The 14,272-nt window shown below is 43.7% G+C and overlaps 1 protein-coding gene across 1 annotated transcript in view; it reads right to left on the reverse strand.

Annotated features, from left to right (window-relative positions):
• Positions 1 to 14,272, reverse strand: part of LOC122920742 (tenascin-X-like) — a 132,057-nt gene that overhangs the window by 27,642 nt on the left and 90,143 nt on the right. Inside the window, exons 36-38 of the mRNA XM_044270456.1 lie at positions 13,243 to 13,533; positions 10,036 to 10,326; positions 244 to 378 (exon numbers count right to left, since the gene is read on the reverse strand). Of these exons, the coding sequence (XP_044126391.1) occupies positions 244 to 378; positions 10,036 to 10,326; positions 13,243 to 13,533 (717 nt within the window). The remainder of the gene's footprint in view (positions 1 to 243; positions 379 to 10,035; positions 10,327 to 13,242; positions 13,534 to 14,272) is intronic.

A 14,272-nucleotide genomic window follows, 5' to 3' on the forward strand; every position in this document is an offset into this window, starting at 1 on the left:
GGTGATAACCAACCGCCCATTAACAAGCCAGACTCATAGCCCGGAGCATTAAGATGATTTTATGGTAATTTTAACATGTTTGCCCTAAAAAATAAACCACAAAAATACAAAGTTCATTCCACCCCTCATAAGCCTAAGACTAAAACACACAGTTTGGGTGTGGAACTAAATTTAAATCCATTTGCTCCCTAAAGTCTTTCTTTAAAAAAAGAACACTGAATGCTTTTAATTTGGATATTTTACCATTCACACTTGATACAATCAGAGCATACGCTTTAATAGTTCCGTTTTTAGAATCAAACTCATCAAAAGTTAACGGAAAAGAGTAATAGGTAGGATTGTTGCTTTTAGCTACCACAATGTTCTGGTTAGATGGTGCTGGAAAAGATAGAAAATATTAATAGAAAAGATTAATTGCATGGTATATTATATACTATCTACACTCCACAATTCCTCATAAAACGATATAACCACTATGGTTATACCTAAGTAGCATTACTTGCTAAATATCTATGAAGTTGGGAGTCTTCAAAAGGATTTAGGCCCCATTCACACGTCCGTAACGTGTTTTGCGGATCCATGGATCCGCAAAACACTGACACCGGCAATGTGCGTTCCGCATTTTGCAGACCGCACGTCGCCGACATTAATAGATTATGCCTATTCTTGTCCGCAATTGCGGACAAGAATAGGGCATGTTCTATTTTTTTTAGGAACGGAATTGCGGACCCGGAAGTGCGGGTCCGCAACTCCGTATCCGGGCAGCACATCGTGCGGCCCCATACAAATGAATGGGTCCGCAATTCCGTACCGCAAAATGTGGAACGAAATTGCGGACGTGTGAATGGGGCCTTATTTCACAATATACAGTAGTTGTCATAAAAAATAAAAATAAATACTTGGTTTAAAATACTTTTCCTCCAATGTTTGGTTTATAATCCTTAACCAATCTACAGATGGAGCAGTTTCCAACTTGACTGTGATATCATGTCAAAAAAGCCACAGTAGTTGTGTATTTAACGTGTTTAAAGGGGTTTAATATTAATGGTCTATCCTCAGGATAGATCACCAATATCAGATTGGTAGGGGTCCAACTTAATCAGCTGTGTGAAGAGGCTGTGGCTCTCAATGAGCACTTTTTCCACTTCCTAGGCCATGTGATGTCACTGTACATACATCAGTCACGTACCTAGGCACAGCTCAGCCCTATTGAAGTGAATGGTACTGAGCTGTAACACCAAGCACAACTGCTATTCAATGTACAGCACTGCGCTAGGTAAGCAGTGAAGGGAGTGCAGCGATGACCGGAGCTCTGGTAATCACAGCGGCCTCATCAAACAGCTGATCAGCAGGGGTGCAAGGAGTCAGACCCCATCGATCTGATATTGCTGACCCATCCTGAGGATTGGCCATCGATATCAAATTCCCAGATACCCACTATTATCAAGATAAGAATTGCTACAAATGTGCTGGGGTAAGATAAAGGATTCATAGTGTGAGTAAGGCTACTTTCACATTAGCGTTTTCAATTCCGCTATTGAGATCCGTCATGGGGACAAAACTGAACAAAACGGAATGCACCAAAATGCATTCCGCTCCATTTGGTTGCGTCCCCATCGCGGACTTGCGGAGCAAGACTGATCCGTCCTGACACACAATGTAAGTCAATGGGGATGGATAATTTTTCTCTGACACAATAGAAAATGGATCTGTCCCCCATTGACTTTCAATGGTGCTCATGACGGATCCGTCATGGCTATAGAAGACATAATACAACTAACTGTACAGTGTTCATTTTAGGACATGGTCAGATATCATAGTCAAGTATCAAAATAATGCCAATGTAACACCTGACCCTGACACCTGACCCTGACTCTCATATCTGAGTTTGACTTATGCTCTTCATAGGTCAGGGTCAAAGTGAGAAGGAGTTATAGATAAACTATGTATTTGTCTGCTAAATCACACTGTCTATTGCTGAGCTGATAACTCTGTGCCAGGCAAGCTGGTAGCTCAGTGGTAATGCTGCTGCCCCATGTCCAGGCTTTCTGAGTTAAAAGCCCCTCTCAGCCTCCCAAAAATGTTTACATTTTATTATGCGCTAGATAAGAGGCAAATTTAAATGATGTGTGACGCTGATATCTGACGTCCTTCAGTTGTCAGTATCACAAAACATTTTAGCTTTACTATGGTTTTGTATTCTACATCACATAGATGAACAAAAATCACAAGCTACACAAGGCAAGCTAGTAGCTCAGTGGGAATGCTGCTGCCCCATGTCCAGGCTTTCTGAGTTCAAAGACCCTTTCAGCCTTCAAAACATGTTTACATTTTATTATGCCCTAGATAAGAGGCAAATTTAAATCATGTGTTGACGCTGATGTGTCACTTCCTTCAGTCGTCAGTATCACAAAACATTTTAGGTTTACTGTGGTTTTTGCTATACTACATCTCATAGATCAAAAAAAAATCCCCATCTTTGCTGTCTAGAGCTATAGCTCAGTGGTAAGACACTTGCTTTGCATGTAGTGTTCATGGGTTCAAAACCTGTTTCAGGCTTTAAATAAAATTAATATTTAATATTTTATTGAGCTCTAGATCAGAGACAAATTCCAGTGCTGTGTGATGTAAGTAGTCCTTTTTTATTTTATTAAGAGTACATGGGCAGCACTATAGTAAAGGGTGCCCTGTATACAGAGCTGTATCCTGGATTTTACATATCTACTGTATATATGTGTATTATACACACAGTGTGCTATAGCTTCACCACACTGAGATTTGCTCAGAAAGCTGATATACATATTACTGCTTTATCCACAGACACAATATATGGTCATACAGATGGCAGTACTATGTGATAGCTTCTTAGTATAGAAAACCATGTGGTAATGTCATAGCTTGGAGGTTACATTAATGGCTTTGCTTGTTGAAGTCCCCAGAAAGACATATGTATTTTTTCTTTAATAGCATATACTATAATAAATAATATGTCATTAACCCATAGGATACCAGCGCTGTACATGTATGTCGCTGGAAACACGGTCACAAATCCCAGTGCCATACAGGTACAGCGCTCTGATCGGGCGGCACAGGAGCTACTCCCTCCCGATCAGCTGCAGGGGTCCGGCAGGCACTAATAGTTGGACCCCTGCTGTATGCACCGGCATCGGTGAAAACCCTGATGCCGGCTCATTAACCCTTGCACTGCCGCGGTCAGCGCTGACGGCTGCATGTGCGGTATCCCCGTGGTGCTGTGATGTCAGCCTGCTGTCTAGCTCTGTCAGTCAATGGGGGAGGGGTGTGTGTGCAGAGCACAGGGTGTTATAGATAGAGCATTGCTCAGAATATTAAGCCCCGCCTCTGAGGGCTCAAATTGTTTATTTGCATATGAATAAAAACACAGATATCTCTGCAGCTATTTATCATACATAATCAGCATAATGAGCCCTACCAGGCAGTACGTATGGTCTAATAGGGTTGATTCTGGCGACAGAGCCTCTTTAGCCTCTTATGGACACAGGGCGTACCTGTGTATTTCCGATCACCGCTGTGCGGCGGGTCAGTGTTACGAACGGTGTGCCTGCTGAAATCATTCAGAAGGCACCCTGTGACAATGCCGAGGGGGGGTCCTGTGACCATCCTCCCCTATATCGGCGATCGCTGCTAACCGCAGGTCAATTCAGACCTGCGGTTTGCAGCATTTCCAGGTTATTCAGGTCTCCGGTGACCCGGAATAGTAGGGTGATCAGTGGTGTAATATACACCACCAATCACCCTCCGTAGATCCTGTGAGGTGGCAGTGACGGAGGATGAGGGTGAGGATCACCTGTGATTGGTTGGAGGGACTGACCTGGAGATAACATCCTGGAGCTCCAGTCTCCCCGCCCACAGACTTCTGTGTGAGTAAGGACAGAGGAGCCCTGTGTCGGTCCATCTGCATCCCACACGATCCTCCGCCATCCGTGGCCCCTGAGACTACATAAAGTGCCATCTGACATATAAACATTTAGGGAGAGCTTTTGGTAAGGTAGGGGTAGTGGGAAAAAAAAAAAGTAAATTTTTGTGTGCAGCACCCGGATCTGAGGGTGTCTGGGGTCCACAGCAACTTGTGTGACCCCCGTCCCCCCAGGGGTGCTGCAGCTTTCCTCCCACCCACATATTTTGGGGCGCAAGTGCATTTTTTTTCTTTTTGTAGGTGCGCTGACTGTGGCCGGCACTCTTAGCTGTAAAAGAGCGCCTGGCCACTGTCAGCGCATCGCCCACCCCACTGCTGATCAGTGAGTTTTTGGGCTGTGAGCAATTTTTGGGGGATTCTGTTAGGTTAGGGTGGGTTAGGGTAGGGTATACATAAACACACACCGCCCCCCCCCCCCCCCTACACACACACACTAAATAAAGTTTTACACACACACACACTCCCCTTTAGCGTTCTAAGATGGCCCGCCGGATGTTCTCGGCCGAGGAGGCGTACGTCCAGCTGCTCTCCGACTCCGAGAGCCCCAGTGAGGACGAGGATGACCCCACTTTCCTGTTGTCATCCTCGTTCTCCTCATCATCTAGTGATGATGATGAGCTCCAAGGCGGCGGAGACGCCGCCAGGCGGAGCCAGAAACCCCCCGTGCCAGGAACCCTGTGGCCCACACTAGTATGAGCAGCCCTGGGGCTCGTACTAGTTTTCCGGCCCACCCGGAAAGTTCACCTGAGCCCTCTACCGGTGAACTTGGCTGGAGTACCCCAGAGGATTTTTAGCCCTTGATTCCTGACTTTGTTGGCCAACCAGGAATCCAGATTCGCACAGTGGGCTTCACTAAATATGACATTTTTTGTTTTTTCCAGTGAACAATTTGTGAATCTGATGGTGGAGCAAACAAACTTGTTTGCCCAACAGTTTATAGCCCAATTTCTCCCGAGTCAGAAAATACCTCATATGTGGACGTAATATGATCTGCGGGTGAGTACACGGCTCAGAAGAGAAAGAGCGATATTGGGATTTTGGACAACCAAAATCCCAATGGCGCTCCTTCTCTTCTGAGCCATGTAGTTTGCCCGCAGAGCACTTTACGTCCACATATGGGGTATGTCCTTACTCCGGAAAAATTGGGCTACAAATTTTGGGGCGCTTTTTCTCCTATTACCCCTTGTACAAATGAAATAAAAGGGGCTACATGTTAGTGTAAAAAAAGGAGATTTAGAATTTTCTCCTCCACTTTGCAGCTATTCCTGTGAAGACTGTGGAGAAATAAATTAAAATGGGGGAAGGGAATTATAAATTTAGTACTCCATGTAAGTGTGGTACTCCCTGAAGCAACCGTCAATACAGAGGCCCGGATGATCGGGACACGTTTCACACTGAGTGGTGGTGTCCTTTCGTTACCCCCTCCTGTTACACATGCTGCACTTTTTTTTTTGGGACCAACCCTTCTTTCCAGTATGGGGGAACCATACCTGGAAAGTGTTGGCCGGGACGATCCGGGCGCCTCCAGTTCCTGAGGTACTCCGGCCTGCTCTTTCCCGGTCAGAAAAGATTATGGCCTTGAGGACTGCCCTTATAGAACTGGAGGAATGTCCCTGTGCTGCCAGCGCTCCGGGACAGCACAAAAGAGTTGTACATGGCAACCTGCACCAAGTAGACCGCAACTTCTTTGTACCATGCTAGGGGTTTTGCGCATGGCGTTTAGGGTTTCCATCTTTTCTCTAAGCCAAACCCGAACAGAAGGGAGGGAGGGCCCCTTTCAGGCCCCACCCATGTCCCGCCTCCAGCCACACCCATGTCCCGCCTCCACCCCTGGTTGCTGTCGCACCACGATCATTACGCCCCTGATCCCGTCACTACAGAAATACAGCACCCCATACCTCTTACATCCAGTGACGTCTCCTTTGATGTAGATGTTCTTTCCTCATCTTCTCCTTTCAGATCTTCAGACCAGACTACCCATTTTTCGTCTCTGCAGTTTGACAACAACAAAAAAAAGATCTTAGTTTACTACTTTTCCATCATCCTCCCATCTTCTGGACAAATCATCTAACTACCCCAATACTGTGCCGCTGTGCTCCCCAATACTATACTGCATAAACAGATTAACCCCCTGATAATACTAGTAACACACATAGCCCCCCCATGTAAAATACCCCTGCTTTGTGGCCTCAGTAGAAGCCCCCAAATAATGTGCCAGTAAGAAGTGCCCCCATAGATGCCCCCATGTGTCAGTAAGAAGTGCATCTTTTCTCCCCCAATATGTGCCTCTTCCCCCCTTCCCTTATATGTGCCAGTATCAAGTGCCTCATTTCTCCCCACCAATATGTGCCAGTATAAGGTGCCTCTTTCCCCCCTTCCCCCCATATATTGCAGTTTCAAGTGCCTCATTCCCCCCTCAATATGTGCCAGTATAAGGTGCCTCTTTCCACCCCTTCCCCTATATGTGCCAATTTCAAGTGCCTCTTCCCCCCCCCACCCAAATATGTGGCAGTATAAGGTGTCTCTCCCCCCCTTCCCCCATATGTGCCAGTTTCAAGTGCCTCATTTCTCCTCCTCCCCAATATGTGCCAGTATAAGGTGCCTCTTTCCACTCCTTCCCCCATATGTGCCAATTTCAGGTACCTCTCTTCTCTAAAAAAATAACAAAAAACCTTTTACTTACCTCCAACGATGCGATGCAGGCCTCTTCCCAGCCTGTGTCCCGCGCTGTACGGCTCAGGCGGTGTGATGACGTCATCGCGCCGCCTGCACCGGCCTCTGATAGGCTGCGGGCCTTGTGCCTGCAGCCTAATAGAGGAACAGGAGAGAGAGACGCTTCTCCCTCCCCTGCCGCAGCACAGCCGTCTATATCGCTGTCCTGAGGACGGCGATACAGATGACTATGGCGATGAGCGCTTACACAATGGAAGCGCTCATCTCCCTGTGCCCAGCCGCCGCCGCCATCATTCACAGCTGATTCTGTGCCTGGGTCTGAGAAAGGCTTGTACCCGGGCACAGGATTGCAAACCCGGACTGTCCGGGTCATTCCCGTACGGGTGGCAACCCTATTCTCTAATGCTCTATAACACCCTGTGCTCTGCACACACACCCCTCCCCCATTGACTGACAGAGCTAGACAGCAGGCTGACATCACAGCACCACGGGGATACCGCACATGCAGCCGTCAGCGCTGACCGCGGCAGTGCAAGGGTTAATGAGCCGGCATCAGGGTTTTCACCGATGCCGGTGCATACAGCAGGGGTCCAACTATTAGTGCCTGCCGGACCCCTGCAGCTGATCGGGAGGGAGTAGCTCCTGTGCCGCCCGATCAGAGCGCTGTACCTGTATGGCGCTGGGATTTGTGACAGTGTTTCCAGCGACATACATGTACAGCACTGGTATCCTATGGGTTAATGACATATTATTTATTATAGTATATGCCAGTGATGGTGAACCTTTTAGAGACCGAGTGCCCAAACTGTAACCCAAAACCCACTTATTTATCGCAAAGTGCCAACACAGCAATTTACCCTGAATACTACAGTCCAGTACAGTATATTTTCCATGTACTTTATCATTTAGATATAATAGCCTGCCTACATTCAGTGCGCTGCCTGTTCTTTCAAAGTGTGCCCTGCGCTGATGAATGGAAGGAAGAGTCTAACCATAGACTTTTTCCAGGGCGTGGGTGCCCACAGAGAGGGCTCAGAGTGCCGCCTCTGGCACCCGTGCCATAGGTTCGCCATCACTGGTATATGCTATTAAAGAAAAAATACATATGTCTTTCTGGGGACTTCAACAAGCAAAGCCATTAATGTAACCTCCAAGCTATAACATTACCACATGGTTTTCTATACTTAGAAGCTATCACATAGTACTGCCATCTGTATGATCATATATTGTGTCCGTGGATAAAGCAGTAATATGTATATCAGCTTTCTGAGCAAATCTCAGTGTGGTGAAGCTATAGCACACTGTGTGTATAATACACATATATACAGTAGATATGTATAATCCAGGATACAGCTCTGTATACAGGGCCCCCTTTACTATAGTGCTGCACATGTACTCTTAATAAAATAAAAAGGACTACTTACATCACACACCACTTGAATTTGTCTCTGATCTAGAGCTCAATAAAATATAAAATATTAATTTTATTTAAAGCCTGAAACAGGTTTTGAACCCATGAACACTACATGCAAAGCAAGTGTCTTACCACTGAAATATAGCTCTAGACAGCAAAGATGCAGATTTTGTTTTGATCTATGAGATGTAGTATAGCAAAAACCACAGTAAACCTAAAATGTTTTGTGATACTGACGACTGAAGGAAGTGACACATCAGCGTCACACATCAGCGTCAACACATGATTTAAATTTGCCTCTTTTCTAGGGCATAATAAAATGTAAACATTTTTTTAAGGCTGAAAGGGTCTTTGAACTCAGAAAGCCTGGACATGGGGCAGCAGCATTCCCACTGAGCTACTAGCTTGCCTTGTGTAACTTGTGATTTTTGTTCATCTATGTGATGTAGAATACAAAACCACAGTAAAGCTAAAATGTTTTGTGATACTGACAACTGAAGGACGTCAGATATCAGCGTCACACATCATTTAAATTTGCCTCTTATCTAGCGCATAATAAAATGTAAACATTTTTGGGAGGCTGAGAGGGGCTTTGAACTCAGAAAGCCTGGACATGGGGCAGCAGCATTACCACTGAGCTACCAGCTTGCCTGGCACAGAGTTATCAGCTCAGCAATAGACAGTGTGATTTAGCAGAAAAATACATAGTTCATCTATAACTCCTTCTCACTTTGACCCTGACCTATGAAGAGCATAAGTCAAACTCAGATATGAGAGTCAGGTGTCAGATGTCAGAGTCAGGTGTCAGGGTCAGGGGTCAGGTGTCAGGTGTCAGGTGTCAGGGTCAGAGTCAGATGTCAGAGTCAGGTGTCAGAGTCAGGGTCAGGTGTTACATTGGCATTATTTTGATACTTGACTATGATATCTGACCATGTCCTAAAATGAACACTGTACAACTGGATCCGTTCATGACTGATACATGCGGTTGTATTATTGTAACGGAAGCGTTTTTGAAGATCCATGACAGATCCGCAAAAAACGCTAATGTGAAAGTAGCCTAACATAGCTTGTCATTCCGCCAGGGGCTTAGCTAAAGGCTTATGGGCTCTGGTGCTAGAGTTCAGCTTGGACCCCCCTTACCTCAGTATTTTGTGGCCCGGGTCAGGAAAGCACATAGCCTTCATGCTGCCTGAGGCAAAAAAACCTGCATGCACTGTATAATCTATAATACCAGTGTCTTCTTATGTGGTACAAGGGTCTTTGGGCCCCCTCAGGCTCCTGGGACCAGTAGCGACTGCTACCTCTGCACCCCCTATAGCTACGCCCCTGCACACTGCATACCTTTTCATAGCTTGACAGCGCTATCTAAAACAACCATAAGGCAGTGAGATTTCAAAAGGGATCACACTGCACATGTACCAACCACATCTAGACAAGTCTGAACATAGGTGTTTAGGGAGAAGTCTAGATCACACTGTGTATGAGGCAGGCATGATTGCCAAATGATAACGCACTAGTTATCTACTACTTTAAACATTCACTGCATTTCAATTTCTAACAGTAATATCTTCCCATATAATGAAGATAATGCTGTCATTCTAGTATTGTTTGAAAGCTTGGAATACCAGCTGTCAAACAATATCTCTAGCTGCTACCAAACCAAAGATATGAGCATCTGGAGCAGCACCCTCCCTCCCCCTTTCAGTCTGGAGGAGGAGAACGAGCAGTTGCAGGACTGACAGCTGCAGGAGGAAAGGAAAAATAGTAAAATATATAGAAATATGTCATTATTATCACTGTAGGAGGTTAATAAGGATTAGAAGGTCAATAAGTTTGATTTTGGACAAATTTCTAGCACAATTACAATTTATATTATAATTATTCTGAGGGTGAAAATAAAAGATTTCCCAAAATCCAAAAATATGATAAAATGTAATAACATTACCAATGAACATGCAACACTGGAACATTACTGTATAGAATAATGACTTACATCCAATACCGGTTAAGCAATTCTTCTGCACCACCCTACTGGATTTGCCACATGAAGACCCAGTTGTTAAACTGACACTGTAGATTGTGTTGAAACTTAACCCTTGCATAATATAAGTTTGCTGAATAGGACTGCACGCAGCAGTATTAACATCATTGTGGACGGAGTTGTTGTTGTTGGTTGCTATAAATGTAAAGTTGGTATACAATCCTCCTGGACAGGTCCAAGTGACAATGAGAGAGGATGAATTTAATTGACCAGCACAAATGAAGTCTTCAGCTGCCTCTGGAACTAAAAGCAAAACACATTATATTTACAATATGGTATCATACAGTCGCCCATTGATGAATTAGGTGCAATTACAGCACTAACCTCATCTACACGCTTCCTGCAGTGCAAATTAAAACTTGTGTAATTATATTAAATGAATTGTTTCATTTATTGAACCCATCAACATATCTATAAGTACTTTTTACACAGTGATGAAACCCATGTCATAGACAGTATGTGCAATTGTATATGTGTAAAATTTGAACTATTTTTTACTGAAGAGGATAAATTAAGGGCCCTATTATACCTACAGATTCTGCAGGCGATTTTCAGAAGGGAAGCGTTCCTACCCGGCAACCACCTGCTCAGTAGCGGAGGAGACCACTGCTATATACATTTTGAAATACTACAATTATCTATTATCATCAGTAACGCTAAATCGCTAAAAATATTGATTTCATTGTGAAATTATCGATAATAACAATTCCAATTTACATTTAGACAAATTAAACTAATACTAAATTTGGTGCAGGTAATGGCATTATTTGCTGCCAAGTTGCTTTCTCGTTCTCTAATGTCTGCAGTGAGTCATGTCCGACAGTCTGGAAAGTAGAGATAGGGTGGCTGCACATGATATGGATTACTCAACTTTCAGGCAGAAAAACCACAGTGTAATCCAGTACTGGCAAAGTGAAGGAGATTAGACAAATACTAAAAAATAATAAACAACTAAGGCCCCTTGCAGACGAGCGTGTCCGGATCAGGTCCGGGTGCGTCCCGGGTGCGTTGCGGCAAACCCGCGTGAGTAGTTACGCAATTGCAGTCAGTTTTGACTGCGATTGCGTTCCGTTGTTCAGTTTTTATCGCGCAGGTGCAATATGTTTTGCACGAGCGTGATAAAAAACTGAATGTGGTACTCAGACCCGAACTTCTTCACTGAAGTTCAGGTTTGGGTTCAAGGTTGTGTAGATGTAATTATTTTCCCTTATAACATGGTTATAAGGGAAAATAATAGCATTGTTTAATACAGAATGCTTAGTACAAGGTCAATTGAGGGTTAAAAAATAAATAAAAAATTAACTCACCTCCTCCAATTGATCGCATAGCTGCCGGTCTCCTGTTCTTTGTTCAGGACCTGTCAAAGGACCTGTGGTGACGTCACTGAGCTCATCACATGGTCCAATCACATGGTCCATCACCACGGTGATGGACCATGTGATTGGACCATGTGATGTGACATCACCACAGGTCCTTTAGCCAGCAGCTCATGATTAAAGAAGTAAGAAGAGATCGGCAACTACGCGATCAAGAGGAGGAGTTGAGTTAATTTTTTTTTTTTAACCCTCAATTGACCTTCTACTAAGCATTCTGTAATAAAGAATGCTATTATTTCCCCTTATAACCATGTTATAAGGGAAAATAATACAGTGAATAAACTGTCATCTTAGCAACCATGCGTGAAAATTGCACCGCATCCGCACTTGCTTGCGGATGCTTGCGATTTTCACGCAGCCCCATTCACTTCTATGGGGCCTGCGTTGTGTGATAAACGCACAATATAGAGCATGCTGCGATTTTCACGCAACGCACAAGTGATGCATGAAAATCACCGGTCATGCGCACAGCCCCATAGAAGTGAATGGGTCCGGATTCAGTGCGGGTGCAATGCGTTCACCTCACACATTGCACCTGCGCGGAAATCTCGCCCGTGTGAAAGGGACCGGTGAACGCATTGCACCTGCACGGAATTCTCGCCTAAGGCCCCTTTCACAAGGTGAGTTAAATTATTATTATTATTTTTTTTTAACCCCTCCAGCCCTATTATACTATGCATTCTGTATTAAGAATTCTATTATTTTCCCTTATAACTATGTTATAAAGGAAAATAATAAAATCTACACAACATCTAACCCAAACCCGAATTCGGGTCTGGATACCAAACATGCCGATTTTTCTCACGCGCGTGCAAAACGCGTTACAATGTTTTGCACTCGCGCAGAAAAATTGTGCATTTTCCCGCAACGCACCCGCATCTTATCCGGGTCAAAAACATGACGCCCGTGTGAAACAGGCCTAAGGGCTCTTTTAAACGAGTGGATCCCATGCGTGGAATCCGCTGCGTGAAAGAGAGCCAAGCCCTGTTCCGGACAGCAGAGACACTGAGCATTACCATGATTGATAATGCTCCGTGCCTCTATATGAACTTTTTGCTACAAAATCACAGTGACAACTTTATCTCACTGTGATTTTGTAGTAAAAAGATCACAGAGAGGCACAGAGCATTATCAATCATGTTACTGCTTTGTGTCTCTGCTGTCCAGAGTGGGGCTTGGCTGTCTTTCACGCAGTGGATTACCCGTACGGGATCTGCTTGTGTGAAAGAGCCCTAAAAAAAATTTGGGTAGCCAATAAAGGTATCACTGCTATAATACTTTTATCTTTTTTTAACACAAAAATCACATAGATTTTTCTGGCTAATATGTTACCTCGCTACTTTAGCTATACATCATTTCTTAGGTGCAGGAAATGACCTGTTGTGTGAATTTTAAAATCCACAGGATGTCATTTGTTCTGCACCTTCTGTAGAGTACTTTTCCCCATAGACTTCAATTGGATTGCTCACATAAACAAAAAAAGCCCAAAAAGCCACACAAAACTCAGCAACAAAAAACGCCCCAAAAAACACAGTAAATAGTGTGGATTTATGTGCAATTCTGGTGTGGATTTCATGTAGATTTTCTGCACACAAATCTGGACCGTGTGCAGGCACCCATATACTGCTTAACAACTGTAGTTAAACTGAGGCAGAGAAGGGGCAATAGAGCTTGTCAGGATGTAAATGTCTCTGCCACATTTCAGTATTATTAAAGTTAGAGAGAAGAACAATTTTTATCTTTTTTTCATCAGAATGTCATACTTTAAACACATTGGTATTACCTGTGCAGGTAGATTGTGACACCAGGTCCGATTCAGTGATGTCATCGGCAGCTCTCGTATACACCATGAATGTATAGGTTTCTCCTGCCGTCAGATTCATTATTGTCGCTGATTCATTTCTCCCTATTGTATCATTTTTCACACTTGTATCATTTATTGATACTGATGAGGTGACATTGGTCTGGACTCTGTAGCTGTAAGACGTCTGATACTCATCAGGTTTACTCCACGTCAGAGACACAGAAGATGAGGTCACATCACTGATCTGTAGAGAATTTACCGACATCGGTTCTGAAATAAAGGAAGTACAAACATTCAGTGTTGATACAGAATGAGAGTAAAACTTGCAGGGTTCTCTAATAGGTAACCACTGGAATAGGATAATTGGAGGAGCTTTTCTATACCAAAGTGTTAGGTTTAAGGATGAGACATTTATCAAACAACGTGCAACATATGATAAATGCAGCATAAAGTACACCAACACAGACTCCAGCAAAACTGACCTCAAATATTACCCTCATGATAAATTTCCACCCAAATTTTTTAATGCAGCTATTCATAGGGTGCATAAAATACATGTGCGTTTTAAAAACGCAGCATGCACTACTTTAACCACCTCAGCCCCCCTAGCTTAAACCCCCTTAATGACCAGACCACTTTTTTCAATTCTGCACTACACTACTTTCACCGTTTATTGCTCGGTCATGCAACTTACCACCCAAATGAATTTTACCTCCTTTTCTTCTCACTAATAGAGCTTTCATTTGGTGGTATTTCATTGCTGCTACCGAAAGTTTTGCAAAAAGATGACATTTTTCACTTTCAGTTGTAATTTTCTTTTAAAAAAACGACATCTATATATACATTTTTCTCTAAATTTATTGTTCTACATGTCTTTGACAAAAAAAAAATGTTTGGGTAAAAAAAAATAAATATGTGGTTTGGGTAAAAGTTATAGCGTTTACAAACTATGGTACAAAAATGTGAATTTATGCTTTTTGAAGCAGCTCTGACTTTGTGATCACCTGTC

This window comes from Bufo gargarizans, chromosome 10, assembly GCF_014858855.1.
Source record: "Bufo gargarizans isolate SCDJY-AF-19 chromosome 10, ASM1485885v1, whole genome shotgun sequence".
In the NCBI taxonomy this organism is placed as follows: Eukaryota; Metazoa; Chordata; class Amphibia; order Anura; family Bufonidae; genus Bufo; species Bufo gargarizans.